This window comes from Crotalus tigris, unplaced genomic scaffold (assembly GCF_016545835.1).
Source record: "Crotalus tigris isolate CLP2741 ecotype Arizona unplaced genomic scaffold, ASM1654583v1 scf7180000018970.2248101, whole genome shotgun sequence".
NCBI classification, from domain to species: Eukaryota; Metazoa; Chordata; class Lepidosauria; order Squamata; family Viperidae; genus Crotalus; species Crotalus tigris.
In genome coordinates this window covers 1,067,060-1,084,795 of record NW_024097302.1, presented here as the reverse complement: position 1 = coordinate 1,084,795, position 17,736 = coordinate 1,067,060, and the positions used below count along the sequence as shown (strand labels likewise).

Below are 17,736 nucleotides of genomic sequence, written 5' to 3'. Positions count from 1 at the left end.
TCTATCCATTTACTGAGAATGTCTTTGTTTCATTTTCCTTTTAATTTCTCACAGAGATCTAAACTAATGAATATATATGCTGTGTTAACAAATTTTATTTATTTTGATTGAGAGGATCAGTTGAGAAGCATTTCATGTATGCTTCTGTATAAGAAAAGGGTAATTTAGCTGTAAAAATCACGATTTTCTTCTTATTTTGCCAAAATACACATCTGGGAACAGTTGCTCAATTTCTAAAGGAAGAGAAAAATATTCACATTAATATATTGCCTTCACATTTCATCAATGGCCAGAAATTTCATTTCTGAACTTTCCAAAGGAAATAACCTTTAGAACTCTAATTTTAGTCTATTGGAATGAAGTCAGAAGATAGTTGCATGATGGAAACTTGAATATTTAAATGATAGCCCCAATATTGTCAGAAAAGGTGGCAGATCAGAGCCTCTCTTTTCTGTGCAAAGCTGATAATGAGGTTGTGCGAAGATTGCTAGAACAATACTTACTTTCAAACATCACTCTAACCATCTATTAAAACTTGGCTCCTCTCCAGCCACAGTCCATATTATGGGCAATGATTGATGAATGTTTTTTTTTTCTCACCAGCAGTTAAATGTGCTATGCAGAAAACAGGAGAGAATCACTTCTGGCCTTCTTACTGAGGCATAGTAGAGACCACCTATGTAGACAGAGGCAACCATGCCAGTATACCTCATGGATCAGTAAAGCACATTAAATGGGCAATCTGAATGCATTCCTATCAATTGAAACAAAAATTGCAGAAACTATTGATCAATGGTGCTCTTCCAAATCCTAATCTCGCCACCCAAATTGTGAATGTTCACATGTTGCACCTTCTGAATATATTGAATGTTTAAGATTATTTGTGCAGTTTCCTTAGAATTCTAGATGCTTCTGAGTTTCACACTGAGTTATGAGATACCACATGTTCTTTCACACAAAACATTCATCATTCACATCCTAGAAATAATGGATATCAACAGTCTCAATATTTATTTCTGCCAGGCTCATTTAAATGCCAGACAGTCCTAGTCAAATTCAAATTTCCATAACTAGCAACTTTAGGTAACTTTAAAGTACATAATTCAAATATGAAACAGAGACTTTTCAAGAATTCTGGTTTTTTTTTTCCATTTTATTTTCTGTACTAGGCGTAAAAGAGAGCTGTTAGGGATCATTGGTGCCTTTCTGGCCATTTGAATTGCAGTCTTGCTCTGTGGGCAAGTTATTTTTCCAACTCCATAACATAATTGCATTTGATTTAAATTAGAAAACTATACAATATTTTCATTTATCTTGATTCTTCTATTATTTAAATACTTTCTTTTGATTATTCTATAAATTCATTTCTAGATTTTTATAGCTAAGCATGATCACTAGAAGTGTGTGTGCGTATGTACATAAAATCAACTTTATGTTATATAAGTTTTAGTTTAACCCTTTTTCATAGTTTTTAAAAAAACGACTAATTTAAATATTGGGTGTTAATATTTAAGAAAATATTAAAATATAGCTGAATAGCTTGGGTTATTAAAATGCTTTCACCATTTAATAGGGGATCAATCACAAAGATAAAAAAGGAGGGAAAAAATAAAATTGCAAATTTTTCTGACTTACTGTATACGCACAAAAATTTACCTCAAAATGTTTAACATTTTTTTTCCTATCACAGTCTTCTACACTAAGAGTACATTTTGGTTAATCTATTCTAAACTCCTCTTAGGTGATATGATTTATCAGATAGCCTGGATAGCATTTTAGCATTTCTTCCAGGATTTTATGAGTTTAATTTTAGTCTTTAAAATGCATTTGGCTTTAGTGAATGCGGACAAGTCCAAAATGAGTTGGCTTGAGTGTTTTAGGATTTCCTGTTTATTTTCAGACTTGAGTATAAGGGCAGTTCTGACTTATAGTTAACATCTATCTATATCAGAATCATAATATGTTGGCCTGATTCATACAGTCATTAAGTCAATAATACGAATGTTTTACCATTTAGCACAGGGTTGATATTCTACAGGATACATGCACTTCACCAAATTGTGAAATGGCAATACATTTACTGCATGCATTAGCAGCATTGAAAATATATGAATTGGTGTCAATATTGGTATATGTTTTGGATGATTGTTAATTTATGGTACTTTTTATAAACAGTTAAAAATTATTAAGGTGAATATCGATTATTTGTGAGAATTGTAGCATAAAGAATAACTATTCTAACAAATTAATGGTTAAGAAATTCAAAGAATATGAAGTGTGCTTCTTCATATCTTGAGATGATTTTAATATATGAAAAAATACTACTTTATTGTAGATAATATTTGCTACCTGTCCATCTCATTATGTTGGAAAAATAAGATACAGGTGGTCCTTGACTTATGATCACAATTGGATCCAGAATTGTTAGTGATGAAATTGTAAGGTGAGATATCATGTGACTGCATTAACAACCACAGTTCTGGTTGCCACTGTTACCTAAGAACTGTGGGTTGTTAACGAGTACAGCCTCAATCCTAGCTATTCCGACCTTTCTCCCTCTCAGTCCCAAGCCTCAATAAAGTAAGGGGCTGCTTCCAACGCGTCCCACCTTCCTACCTCCCCTCCAGTTCTGTTCTTTGGCCACTTTGCAGCCTGCCTCGCACCTTTTTGCAACCACTCCAATTCATTCCAAGCCACAGTTTCAATGCAAAGAAGAGCAACTAAGATGATTAAAGGCCTGGAGATAAAAACATACGAAGAACAGTTGCAAGAATTGGGTATGGCCAGTCTAGAGAAAAGAAGGACTAGGGGAGACATGATAGCAGGGTTCCAGTATCTGAGGGGCTGCCACAAAGAAGAGGGGGTCAACTTATTTCCAAAGCAGCAGAAGGCAAGACAGGAAACAATGGAAACTAATCAAGAAAAAAAGCAACCTGGAATTAAGGAGAAACTTTTTAACAGTGAGGACAATTAATCAATGGAATAGCTTGCCTTCAGACGTTGTGGGTGCTTCATCACTGGAGATTTTTAAGAAGAGATTGGACAGCCACTTATCTCAAATTGTATATGGTCTCCTGCTTGAGCAAGGGGTTGGACTAGAAGACCTCCAAGGTTCCTTTCAGCTCTATTCTGATTGATTGATTGATCCTGCTGCTCTGCATTCTACTTGCCCAGCTGACTTTGCCATCTTCTTGCTCCTGCAGTTAATGAGGCATGTCTGATTTGGAGCAATAATTAATTATTTATTTTTTTACACTTTATTATTTATTTACTATATGCTGCCCATCTCGCACAAAGGTAACATACTGTATTTAACAAACTATATTAAATTTGTTAATATAGTATTACAAACATCATTATTGCTTAAAGATGTGAAGGCACATTTAATTATTTATTATTAAGTTTATCTTATACTGCAATAATATATTAATTATTAGTAGATTTATTGAGCATAGAGTTCAACATCTTTGATGCTGGAAAAGCAGTGTTATAATCTTGCACCTCTACATGTTTTTTTTTTTTTCCATTCATGAACTAGTTTGCTATCAGTAGAGTTGAAAGAATGGATCAATTGTATTTCATATGGTCACAATTTAATGATGCACTTAAGAACTGGCAGAATGTCTTCCTTTTATACTTTTACTTTTTCATTTTTGCTTGTTTCTTTGTTTTTGAATTTTATGTTTTCTTACAATAAAGAGATAAAAAATAAAATTAATGGGAGCAGGACGCTTCTTTGAAAAAAAAAATTGGAAAGAAACCATTCTCTAAAATTGTCAAGGTGTTAAATGTTGAATAATTTTGTTGAAATTTATTACAATGGAATATGTGTTTAACTGAACCATATTTTTACAAATAATGTTAATACAGTATTCAGCCATAATAGCACCTATACTGAAAGTCCCATTGGCTCTTCTCTTTTCTATACATTCTTTCGTCTCTTAGAAAAATCAGTGAGAGCAAAAATCTGTACCCTACATGATATGATATATGCCACTCATTCTTTCCTTTGACTAATTTTTCCTTCTAAGACAGGGGTGTCAAACTGCCAGCCCGTAGGCCAGATCGTCATGCCGAAACTGCGCCCACCCCAGCTCCAGCAACGGGGGAAAAGTCGCGATACGTCACAACATGTCACATGATGTGGCGACTTTGACACCCCTGTTCTAAGACATAGCCAAACAACAGCAACAATCATAGTTGTTCATCCCACTTTTTTCTCATACTTCTTTACTTTTTCCCTAATAAGAAGTAACATGAATAATGAAAGACCAAAAAGCTGAAGAACATTCTTGTTTTCATTTTTACTTTATTTTGCAAGTTCGCTTTTGAAACAAATTGTTCTTTAACTCAGAAAAGTTAAACTTTTAAACTGTTATGTAAAAGGCTACCTGTTTTGTTTTTGCCTACAGACTTACTTGTACAACCACTCATTTAGCAATCGTTCAAAGTTACAATGGACCTACTTTGGGGCTAGTTATATGAACATTTGAAGTTCTGATGGATATTGACCCCCTCCTTGTCACATGACTGAACTTTGGGCATTTGGCAACTTACAACGTATAGCCATTTGCAGCCTGTCATGGCCAAGTGACCATATTTTATGAAGGTTGTGCCAGAACTTAGCACTTATCTTCAGTTTTATTTATTTGTTTATTTATACCCTGGCTTTATATATTATATTATAATGGTTTTAATAAAAACCATTGGTTTATTTAACAACCGCTATATTTTCTTTATGACCAATGCAAAAAAGGTTATAGAATTGTATTGTTCAATACGTTTTATGACTGTCACATCTTATAACTGTGATGACAATTCCATTATGGTCATAAATCAGGGATTACCTGTATTTGTGGCACACAATACTTGTCCTCTACTGCTACATCCCCTGTCTTTACTTGCAACATTCTGTAGCTGAGATATTGAGAAGTTGTGTTATTTATTTTATTACCTGTTTGAAGATAATTGTGATGGAGAATGAGAATGAGCAAAACAGGCAATTTTGACTCTGTTTAATTGGTCATCTGATTAAGAAAGTAAATTATAATATCTACTAAAATAATTTTGGTTATTCTGAAAACATTAGATAATTCTAAATCTAAAAATTCAAGTGTCCAAAACCTAAAGCTTTTGAAGGACATCCTTAAAGAAGATGAATAATACAATTTGCCATAGAAAAAGTCTATAGGAAATAAGTACTTTCTCAATACTTTCACAACTAACATTTTCTGAGATTAGGAAGACAGTATACACTGTCTCTATGTGTAATTTGCTATTTTTTTTTCCTAATGTTGAATATTGCAGTTCCCAAGACAAGGTTTGCAGCAGACACAGCAGCAACAACAGACAGCTGCTCTTGTCAGACAACTCCAAAAACAGCTGTCAAGTAAGTATGTAGAATTAGATAAAGATTGTTTTCTGCTTCTTTCCATCTGGGCTTTTGCATATTTGGAAAACAGTTACTGCCAACTCATTATGGTTAAATAATAAATCTGGCTATAGTTGCTTGTGAATAAAGGAATGTTATTAGTGATAAAGCCTCTATCTTAAAAGCTCCAACATGTATGCACACTGCTGTTTAGTAAGAATGATTTTAAATATTGTATTTCATCTTATTTGCCATGGATTGGTGATCAACCTACTTGTATATCAAAGTATTTTTCATGTGTTTATGAAAAAAGATGGATGGAGATTTACTCATATATATTCTAGATTGTGTAGCTAGCTCGCTAACTAACTAACTAACTAACTAACTAACTAACTAACTAATAATATAAGCAATTAATATATTTATGTACAGACCTGTATACTGATCTGTCACAAGGCTCTAGACAGTTTACAGCAGTAAAATCTCCAATAGCCAAAGACTTCCCAGTTCAAATCCAAAACATCAGTAGATTCTAAATGCCTGTTTAAATAAGATCATTTTTACTACTTTGCAGAACTCCAACAGACTGAGAACTGACCTATCTCAGGGTCAAGCTATTGCATAATTCTGGAGCGGCCACTTGAAATATGTGTTTCCAGGCTCAAATTTCCTTGACTCCTTGTGAAATAGAGATCCCAAACATCTTGTACCAGAATGTTTATACAGGGTAGACAGATTTTGATCAGGGCAGACATTGAGTCAAGACATATAGATGACATATGTGTTGACACTAGTATTTTGGTCTTTGAAAACCTATTAGGCAATCAATCCTGTAATGTCATTGTTCTATCATTGTAGCAATATTCATAGGCAACCTTATTGTGAACTACGTTTCATTGCTGTTTCCAAATAGTTTCAAAGGTAGTCCTAAGTAAAGAGTATTATAGTAGTCTAAGCATGAGGTAGTAAGGATGTTAAGGTGCCAAGAAAAATCATAACTATACATCAGGCAAAGCTGAGCAAAGCCCTTCCCACAAGCTATAGGCTTTACCTGGTGCTTGAGTGGAACCCATGAGTCAACCCTCAAGTTACATACCTGTTCCTTCAGGGCGAATGAGATCCATCAAAAACCAACATAGCTTTCCCTATTCATCCATTCGGAAATCATCAGTATCCACAACTCTTAAGGGTATTTCAGAAGGATTCAATGGTTAATGGCATTGAATCCCATTCTAATGAAGATCAGCCATGAGAGTGACAATGCAGCTTCAGTCCCAAGTTCAATCTGAATCTGAAGGAAAGGATTCAGATGGTCCATTTCATCAAGAATTCTTTGAAACTGATACCATTTTTTTTTTCAAAATCATCTTCAAGGAAGCATTTATCAGCTCCCAAAGTAGGTGAAGGAGGCATGAATGGGCATATTCTGTGATAGACTACCTACCAAATCAATTGGGGAGAAAAATTCTCAATGACTCTTAAAGCCCAGGATTGTCTGATCTATGATATACCTAGAGTAGACCATCTAAATTAGTTTTCCATCGTTTCAGGGATTAAAGATTCTAATCATTCGTATGTTGACCAGAAAATGACAAGACCATGCCTCATTATTCTGAAATACGGACAAGAAGCATACCTTCTGTATGAGTTGTCTTAAGTATGCAAAATCTATATATCCTATTAGGCAGCATTTAACATTAAAGAAAATGTTGTGATCCTTAGTTTTCAAAATATATACATTGCCCCATGCACAAGTGTCTCTGGATAATGATCATTTGAATTTTAAGCATATGAACTTATTTTTTCCCACTATCTTTTTATCTGGAAATACATTTTGACATGATGTATGGGATTTTAATTTGATGACATTATAGCATTTTTATATTTTTGCTCCTTAGGTAACCAGCCCCAGCAAGGTGTGAATCCATACAGTCATCTTCCACACTTCTAAACCTGAAAGATGTCAGAAAGAGAAAGTATTTGCACTGAAGAACAAGGAGAGCAAAATTTGTTGCACTAATTACTCCCCCCATTTGTGTGCGTGCGTGCGCTAATAATGTGAATATGTAGGAAATAGATGATTTTATGTTATTGTTTAGCAAATTACAGAAATATAAATTATGTGGGACTTAACCTGTGGCTGCAAAACATATGGATTTGGTGCTTTAAGATTTTTTTTTCAAGAGGGTGAAAAGTGCTGAATTTCTTTTTGTGCAAAAATAAATTTTTTTTTAAAAAAAAAAACAAAATCCTTAGTACTGCACTGGACCAAATGTTGAGTAAAAAGACACCTTTATTTATTTGTTTATATATTTATTATTTAATTTTTCTCCAGTTGCTAATTTTTTGTCAACTGTATATTTATATAAGAATGCCATAATTTTTTTTCATGTCCTGTGCTAAGCACATTGGACTACAAACATACTCCACAATTCTTGATCCAGCCATAATTTAACCATAATAAAATTGCTAAATTTATTTTTCAATAGAAAATCTATGGCGAGAGACATGCAAAGAATCAAAATGTGATTTCAACACCTAAATTATCACTGTACATCTTACTCAGAGAAAAAAAATGTTAGCTGGTGTTGTCACAGCTGATTTACAATGTGACTTACCACCCATACACTTTCACTGCTAACATTTGTGACAATTATGCCCTTTCTTCAAAGAATTATAGCTTGCACCTTTAGATAGATAAGAAGAATTGTGTCTTTCAGATTGCTTCCTCTGTTTTCAGAAACACTGTCAGAGACAGACTCCAGGATTTTCAAAACATGGAGTAGATATTAAGATGTCCTTTTGCTATTTTTTAGTCTATGAATATTCCAAAATAATTTCAAGAATTATTTCAATTTTTCAATAGGTAATACAAATGATTCTGACTAATGTGAAGAGATCTGTTAGGATTAATGCTTTAGTAATAATACAGCACTCAACATGCCAGAGAATGTATATGTGTGTTTGTATATGAAGATATGCATACATGCATTTGTGCACATATGCGTGTATGTGTGTTTAAATGTGCAGGTATATATCTATATGTATGTTTCTATAGATGAGGAATATTCTATAAATAAGAGCCCTGGCCTATACTTTAACATGTCATAGGCTGTTGATATAAGAGGTCTTCTAGTCCAACCCCTTATTCAAGCAGGAAACCTTATACCATTGCAGACAAATGGTTGTCCAATCTCTTCTTAAAAACCTCCAGGGTTGTTCCACTGATTTATTAAGTGCAGATCCAAAGGAAAACCAATAACTGAATGATATTTATGTCTCATATGGAGGAGTTTTAAAAAACTGCTATATAATGGCAACTAATATATTAAGGAGGCATGCCTAGAGTGTTAGCTTTGTGAGGAGGTGCATTTTGTAATGAATCATCAAGTAAAAAACTGATGTTATACTGTAGAATCAGTTTTGGTCATCGCAGTGGTAGAGTCCAATATTTACCAACTTTTCAATTATTTATAAGAACTTGGCTTTAGTTTCTGAGCCTTAGAATAATGGCTTTTTATTTTGTATGTTAGGTATTCAGAAGTTAAAAACATTAATTTTATTTATGTAAATACATTGTATTTATAAATTTGCTGCACAAGCACAACTATATTATTCAACAAATTTATATCTGAAATAGAAACTATTTTAACTTTGTGGAAGTGATATTTGCTCATATTTGGGTAAAGAATAAATAGAAGAAACTGTTTTGTGAATTTTGAGTATTTTTAGTATTAGATGAACAAATTTTTCAATGTGTTTCATGTAGGGCATATTTAAAAATATTTGAGACTATTTTATCACGTATTCTGTCAAAACTATAAATTTCCTTGTGATAGCATTACAGTAAGGATGACTATGGATGAAATAATATCTACTAATCAAATCAATCCATTGATATAGAATAAAATTTGAACTGCAACACCAAGCCATTCCTATCTTCTCATAATGATATGAGAATATTTAGGGTAATAAATACTTCTGTGAACTACTATGTACACTGTGAAAATATTTAGGTTGCACATTGTGAAAAAACTTTGAACTTTCTTGTAATTTGAATGTATAATACATTATTTACATTTGAAATGAAACCATGCCTATTTTCCGTATTATATACCTTGTTTTCTTAAAAATAATTAACAGCTGTAAATATATTTTAAAAATATTTGGTATTACAACAAATTGCTGATTCAGGTTTATATTCTTTTTTGTCACTGTGCAATTAGAAAAAATGCAGAATCATATTCATTTCTGTGCTCTTATTAGTTGCTGGTTAAGAATATAATGTGCAAAAGATGCCGCATCCCAGCACTATGGTCTAGGCGTTTCAGCCCTCTAGTTTTGCTATATTCATCTTTCATTTGGTGACAATCTATCAAATCTGGAGATCAACAGATAGTCCTGAGATTTTATCATTGGATGGAGTCTGGTTTATCATCAGGTGAAATTGCTAAAAAATATATCTGAATTAATAGTATTCAAAAATATGCCTAATTGTCACAGAAAATGGCGTGAAAATCCAAACCAGAACCTTCGGTACTGCATGCTTTTTAGATGTGGAATTTGAAATATGAAATTAAGAATTGGCTGGATGTTTCAAAGAAAGGTCTATTCTGTTTCCTGTAATAGTTATTCTGGAAGCTCTTGACTGAATGATGGTGAAAATCTCCGTTTTTTTTGTTACCAGTGTCTGATAAATATCTGATAAAGTTACAAAAATATTGATAACTTCATTTTTATAATATGTGAAGCCAAATATGGCTACTTGAGTCTTTATGAAACTTCATTTAGAATATGATTCAACTATTCCCATTCTGAACATACTCCAAATGTGTATGCATGCTCCCAAAATTATTAGCAGTAAACATGCAGGCAAGCAATTTGGGGAGTTCATATCCATGCATCTGGAAGACATTCAGGCTGCAAAAGATTATACTTCTGAAAAGAGGATTGGTATGGAGAACATCTGCCAAGGGCAGAGACAAATTAGGATTGTTCTAGATTGTGCATCAAACTGAATATTCTGTTTTAATTTTAAGGTGTGGTTATAACAATGCATTTCCTTTCTGTTTCAGCTCTGCCAGTTCTGAGATTGGAAATACAGAGTTCTCGTTATTCATTAAACAAGCTCTGTTAGCTGGGGTCTGTGGCAAAGTTGTGAAGAGCTTATTAAGCTTATTAAGATTCTGTATTTAATAGTACAGATTTAAATAAATCAGTATCTATCAGATTTATATTACATAATTCCATGAGAGAACACGTGTTCCAGGCAAATCTGGATTCTCTCTGATTCTCTCCTCTCTTATATTCACATGCAGGTGGAATAAATCTTGGTTTACAGGACATTTGTTCAAAATTTGGCATTTTAAACCACCTTATTCAAGGAGAATAATGCCAGAGAAAATATCAGTTTGAGGTTCTTGTTCATACCAGAAAATAGTTTTTAAGAATAAACTGAAAATTTCTTAAGAGAACCTTGAAATATTGATTTTCTCCTGTTGTTAGATATAACAAATTTAATGAAAATATCAAGTAAATGGTTGAATTTAGCCATATAAATAGGTTTGTTCAATCTCCTCTTTTCTCTTACCTGGCCATGAAAATTAGGCAACTCCAATCCTTTCCAATCCCAAACATATTGGGAGGGAAAATAAGTTGAACTCCTAGAACCACGATAGATTTAGGAAAATTAGGATACACACACACACACACACACACACACACAAACACCAAACTTCTGATGTAAGACAAATTCAGCAAAAATGAATTATATCCTTCAAAGTAGAAGAAAAATAAGATATATAGTCTTTATATTAATAATAGCAAGAATCTTGGTTCAATATTGAACCTCATAATTAGGCAACAAAGTTATCTTACTAACACTGGAGACACCACTGAGTTCAATCTCCTGCCCAGGTTTTCCTGCAAAAGATAGCTATCAATTGCTTGAACTCTTAGTGAACCTTCTATAAATAAACCTACAAATAGCGATTTCTATTTGGTAATTGCTTCCGCTGCTGAATTACACGATTAAGAAGATTTTTATAACATACAACTACAATCTGTCTTCTTATAATTTTAATCCATTTTTCTTACAATTCTTTTGTGTCACACTGTTTTCATTGTTTGAAAAATTCTCAGTTTTTCCCCCTGAAAGCTAAACATGCTAGTTATTTTATTCTCTCTTAATGAAACTTAATTCCTAATCTTCTGAATCTTGCTGCCATTTTTAAAACTGTAAATTCAGTTTCTTGAATTCCTCTTAGGGTATGGTGCCCAGAATTGGACATAGTACGTTCAATAGGATCTGATCAAATTATTTAACTAAAAAAATGTAAGCCTGACAAAATTTGTTGATGCTGAATAAATTGTCAGATTGACTGTGTAAAGCAGGGGTGTCAAACTGGCCCCGTCACATAATATGACGTATTGCAACCTTTTTTCCCTTGCTGGAGCTGGAGTGGGCATGGCTTCTGTGTGATGTATCTGGCCTGCGGACCGGCAGTTTGACATCCCTGGTGTAAAGAATCAAGATCTTCTAGAAATAACCTATTATGTTAAAATAAATCAGGTGTCTTTCAAGGCCATCAGGTGAATGGCAGGTGTCCATAAATTTAGAAAGACAAGAGGAAAAAAACCTCCTAAAATATAAATCCTGGAGCATAGGCCTATAAATAAATTTTATTTTTGTGTATTGCACTGGACAATCTGTTTATATGGCTCCATTTGTATGTGCAATAAGGAGACTAAGCTTGTTGAGTCATGTCTTATAAGAATTCTGCCAAATAAGACAATTCCTGAATAAGGGGTTACCTGAGATTTATAGCCATGCCTACATGAATAAAGCTGAAATGTTGTATTCAAGATGTCTACCTATATTTTGGAAATTCTGACAACTTTGTATATGGATGCCCTAAAAAGACTGCCTCTTCTTTCCAAGCATTAACAAAGTGTTGTGTTTGTGAGGAAGGTGGGGAAGATAATTTGTAGATAGAAACTTAATATGCTATAGATCTGATTGTTTGTAAATTAAGGAATCCCAGCTTTTAGAGGCTGATACTGAAAAACCAAAATTAAGTGGAGTCCAGATAGTAATTCATGTTAGTATACCCACTGAGACTGGCCCTGAAGTGCAACTCTAAATTCTGGCATCATAGCAACTATCCTGAAGCCTCTAACATGCATAGATAGGATCTCTTTAGTTTGCCTAGGTAGACTACTGGCCAGTATGGACAATGAAGATCCATCACAAAGTCACTGGACAGTTGCTACTCACCATCACCATTCCACTATGTCCATGTTCCCTGTTACATTTTCCAATAGGCTTGGAAATGAACCGTATTCAGACTCACAATCCAAACATTTACTGACACAATGATGTCATCCCCTTTGTTCCGAGGGATTTAAGAATCTCTGCCTATAGAACTCAATCTCCATCACTGATCATCCAGTAATAAGTACACTTTCATACTTTCCAGGATGAATATGCAAAATATGCAGACTATATTGAGATATTTGAAAAGAGAGGAGCATAGTCCTTGCTCACCCTCAATTCTTTATACAATCTCATTCTCATAAAATGTCATCACACAACACAAGAGTTATCCTGTCTGATGGATTAAACTATAAGAACACATTTTTTAAACATGACTGTGATTGTTGGCTCTTCCCTCATCTAACCAAAAGGGATCTTGCTCTGTTCCTGTCATTTCTAAAATCTTGGAACACTGCAGAAAGCATATGCACTTTTTATTAGATTGTATTTAAGTGGAGATATAATCTGGTTAATATGAAATAGTAACAGGAATATTTAACTAACTTTAATTCACGTTGTGGAACGTTTGAGTATACAGTAATAATTTCTTTTGGCTTCCAACCTGGTGATTTATAGTATATTAAACTTTTCATTCAGTGTACATACAATGGATTCAGAGCAATGTACACACCATTATTCACAAAAATTCAGTGAGGTAGGTAGGGTATATAGTCATCAGTGATCCTGATGACTTTAACAATTTTTAAAAGATTATAATATTTGTAATGATTTTAACAGGTTATAATCGTATATTTTGATATGCTCTTTTACTGATCCCACTCTCCACTTTGATCAAGTTTTTCAACATCTTTATGATAGTTTATGCTAAGCTGCAGCATCTACCTGTACTAGATATTAGACATATTTCCTCAAAAATATTTCAGATAAATCAAGCTAAATAAAATTTATTTTCTTGTGCTTTCTTGCTCCCCAATCAATGATCTAGATGCCTTATGGGATCTGTAAATGTTTAGTATGAATTTATTCTTAATTTTGATCTTAACAGGCAAGGGGTTTCTTTTAAGTAGCCCACAAGCTATAGGCATTCATTTCTCAATCCATTCACCATCTTCCAAATCCCACTAAATTTTTTATTGTGAAGGCTGATCTTTTTTAAATTTTATTTTGGGAGTTGTAGTTTTATAAACAATTCCCTCCCATGCACATTCATTTCTAGACAGCTCTGTCCAGTTTTTAACATGGTATTTTTGGCTATCAAAGATGTTCTTCAACATTAGCACCATCTTCTAAGAGGTGTAGAATACCCATATCAAAGAATTTGGAAGATTACACCAGATCAGATGGTCACAGCTATTTTTCTTTCATTTTCACTTTCATAATTATTACATTTCCTCAACATGCTATGCAGCAACATTAGTTTACTTTGCTGTTTTCCATTTGTTGTTCATTGGAATTATTGTTTTTTTTAGTACATCCTCTCTTTAAAGAAATTCCTATTTTTAAGCTCTTTTTCTCATCACTTTCTCCCTAACACAAAACCATTTTTGTTGTTACTAACTTTATTAAAATTTGATTTTTTAAAAGTTGAATACACATGTTTTTTTGTATTCAACTTTAGCTTCCTTTCAAATCAGCATCTCCAATATTACATGGTAACTTTTTTCTGATGTCCTTGCTATTTCCGCTTCCTCAGTTAACTTTTCTCAGTTAGTAATTATGTTCTTTCTTGCATATTTTAAAAATTTGCCCTGAGAAGAGAATTTAAGAAAAAATATGCATGTGTTTAGTACATAATACATAAAGTAGTAGGACAATATTCTTGGACATACTGTTTCTGTTATTTTAAGAGCATTCTAGATTATATTAATTTCATGTGACCATAAAAAGAAACACAGTTTCTTGCCTTTAAATAAAGTATAATAATAAATAGTATGCTTTAAAACCTATGATACATAAAATTATTTCCTCACATACAATAATTGGCAATATAATTAATATTTACATTTTCTTTTCTTCACATGCAGTTTTGATGGCACTTTGTTGCAAAAAAATAATGCAGCTTTATTTAAAAAAATGAAATAATTATTTATTTATTCTTCTCCTGCCCCCCAAAAGGACTTCTGCATGAAAGAATATTGTAGTTTTATAAGCAAATCAATATTCTTTGTTTTAAAATATTTGAAACTATCAAGAATTAGAAAATGGTCATTCATATCAATAATAAATGAAACCAGCAATCCTGTTTTTCAATAGCTTTACAATGTTTATACTATCAAGTGGGAAATAAAAACTAGCATTTAAAAAAATCCATTATTGTGCTAAATATTTTGTATTGCAAGTATCTTTAGAGAATATGTTGTCATTTTCACTGTTATTTTTGTTGGAAACTTAAGTGCCTTAAGATTTTAAGGTTACTTTTTAATGTTGTCTTAAAATCGACACTAGGTAATGCAAACTCTTCCAAAACCTATATGTCTTTTAGCTTGACAAACTGTAAAGTTAGAATTGTAATAGCACCAAAATTGAAATGCCTTTTGACTGGTTTTGATTAAATATCTTTGAAAGCCAAATGATCCATTTTAGACTTTATTCCTATTTGAAATAATTTGAACATACGTCACTGTGAAATCCTTGCCAAACTGATTCTTAGCCACACACTTATATATGCCTGAATCTGATGAATTTGGATTGTGAATTATTAATGTTCCTTGTGGATGAAGAATCTCACTTCCAGATAGTTTTCCTTTGATGCCTGTGAAAAATAATGAATGGTTAGGTAGCTCCCATGTAATTTCTGGATCTGGTATCCCAAATGCCATACAATGAAGCTGAATCGCCAACCCAGCCACAGTGTGAATATTCCTTGGGGGTCGTTTTGTGATCCTTGGTGAATGTCCCAAAATTGTTACAAAAATGACCACTGTTGAATCACCAATATAATTCTGAGCTTTGCACATATAATTTCCTCTATCATGAATGTTGGTTTCTCTAATAAGTAAGGTACCATTCTCCAGTAATGTATACTTCCCATTAATTTGAGGTCGATCTAAGACAAAGCCATTGGGAAGTGTCCATATAATGTTTGGCTTGGGACTTCCAGCAGCAAGACAGTGAAGTGATAAAGATTCTCCACTAATGCTTTTTATTGTCCCTCCTGAGTGGATAAAAATCATAGGTGTTTCACCAGTTTCCAATATGATCAACTTTTCAATGTAGCCTACTTGATTTTTAGCTGAACATCTGTATTTTCCTGCATCTGCTTTAGAAAGTCTATTGATGACAAGGGTGCCATTGCTTCCCAAATAAAACCGTAATGTTCTAATACCAGTGTAGAGCCGTGTACCATTTGGTAATATCCAAATTATCTCAGGACGTGGGTTTCCATCAACAGAACAGTTCAAGAATATGGTTTTTCCTGGTTTTGCTATGACTTTCTCATTAAATGGGTTCCTGAAAATCGGGCGCCGTAGGATCTCAAGCACTTCCAAATGGACTACCAGCATGCTTTCTCCCCCATCATTACGTGCTATGCAAATAAACTCCGCTGTATCTGAAGACCTTACATTGCGAATTTCAAGAGTCCCGTTTCTATGTACGGTTATCCTACTTCCATAGTATGGGGATGTTAGGAAAATATTATCAGGCATGATCCACATAATCTGCGGCACTGGATCTCCTTCAGCATTACAAGCTATTTGTTTTTTGGAGTGTTTTATAGCTGTTGCTTTAATGACAGACTTGTTAGAATACAAACCATTGATCAGAGGTGGTTTAGAGATTACATCTAGTTTATAAACCTTGGTCTCATCTCCACCAGAATTGCGCGCTACACATATATATTCTCCAGCATCTAAAAGTCTTACTTTAATGATTGACAATGACCCATTAATATGGAGAATATATCTCTGTGCAGAAGCTAAAATCATATTGTTAGAAGGCAACAACCAAAATATTTTTGGCTTAGGTTCCCCTATAGCATCACAATCAAAGAACGCATCATCTCCTGCTTTTATCTTTGCATAGGCCTTTGAATTCTGCCTGATACGAGGTACAGCTGCAATCACTTTTATCTGCACTTTCATCTCATCTTTTCCCAGTGTATTTTGAGCATGGCAAGTGTAATCCCCCTCTTCCATCATTCCAACCTTATTGAAATACAGAGTCCCATTGTCAAACACAGTATATTTCTTCAGCATATGCCCACTATCATCAGCTTGCATTGCATTATTGATTGTTGTACCATCTGGCAAACTCCAAGATATTTTTGGCTCAGGGGATCCTGAAGCTTTACAATCCACTTTGAAGTCTTTCCCATAAGGTACCAGTTTCTTAAAATACTGTTTGTGATCAATTTTTGCAGGCTTCATTGTCACACTGACTTTTAAAAGGGTCAAATCATCGCCCATTCTGTTTCTTGCTACACAAATATAATCACCTGCATCCTTTTCTGTGATTGACTCAATAACTAAGGATCCATTGGGATACACGTGGATTCGGCTCCCCATTCTGAAAAAAGAAGTGGAAAAGGAATCATTTATTTTGGACTGTAGGACAAAATCCAAAGTTGTTGATTCTCATAGTAACTGAAGATTTTTTTTTTTTAAAAAAAATAAGCTTTATAGGATTGGAAGAAACCCAACTCCAACTCCAGTTCCAACTCCAACTTCATGGTACAGGAATCTAAATTAAAATATTTCTCACAGACAGCCTAAATACTTCATTTAAGCTTACCCACTGTCAGAAAATTTTTCTAATTAGGTGTCAGGGTCAGTGCTGGTGAAATACAACATAAATTAATGGGGTCCTAAAAGTGAAAGGAATAGGTTTCTGTGCAATACAATAGCTATTAAAAGAAATTTTGCAACTTTCCTAGAGATGTTTGTTTGTCTAATTCTATGACTGGCCATCTCAGTCAAGAACACTGGGCAGCTTACAGTATATATATATATATATATATATATATATATATATATATATATATATATATATATATATATATTACAATTGAAAATATTAAAAACATTTTAAAATAATCAAAACAGTAAAACTTAAATGAGGAGTACTCTAAGTAAAAAGAGAATCAGTCTGG

General features: G+C 33.4%; 2 protein-coding genes across 8 annotated transcripts in view; one reads left to right on the top strand and one right to left on the bottom strand.

The window, feature by feature from the left end:
* The window catches only part of MED12L (mediator complex subunit 12L), a 167,569-nt gene extending 158,107 nt beyond the window's left edge, over positions 1–9,462 (top strand). For all 7 annotated transcript variants that reach the window (XM_039357963.1, XM_039357964.1, XM_039357961.1 and 4 more), the window contains 2 exons: positions 5,308–5,389; positions 7,270–9,462. In XM_039357963.1, coding sequence (XP_039213897.1) covers positions 5,308–5,389; positions 7,270–7,322 — 135 coding nt within the window. In that variant the 3' untranslated portion in view covers positions 7,323–9,462. The remainder of the gene's footprint in view (positions 1–5,307; positions 5,390–7,269) is intronic.
* Positions 9,463–11,463: 2,001 nt separating this feature from the next.
* Positions 11,464–17,736, bottom strand: part of IGSF10 (immunoglobulin superfamily member 10) — a 28,247-nt gene continuing 21,974 nt past the window's right edge. Inside the window, exon 7 of the mRNA XM_039357958.1 lies at positions 11,464–17,153. Coding sequence (XP_039213892.1) covers positions 15,227–17,153 — 1,927 coding nt within the window. The 3' untranslated portion in view covers positions 11,464–15,226. The remainder of the gene's footprint in view (positions 17,154–17,736) is intronic.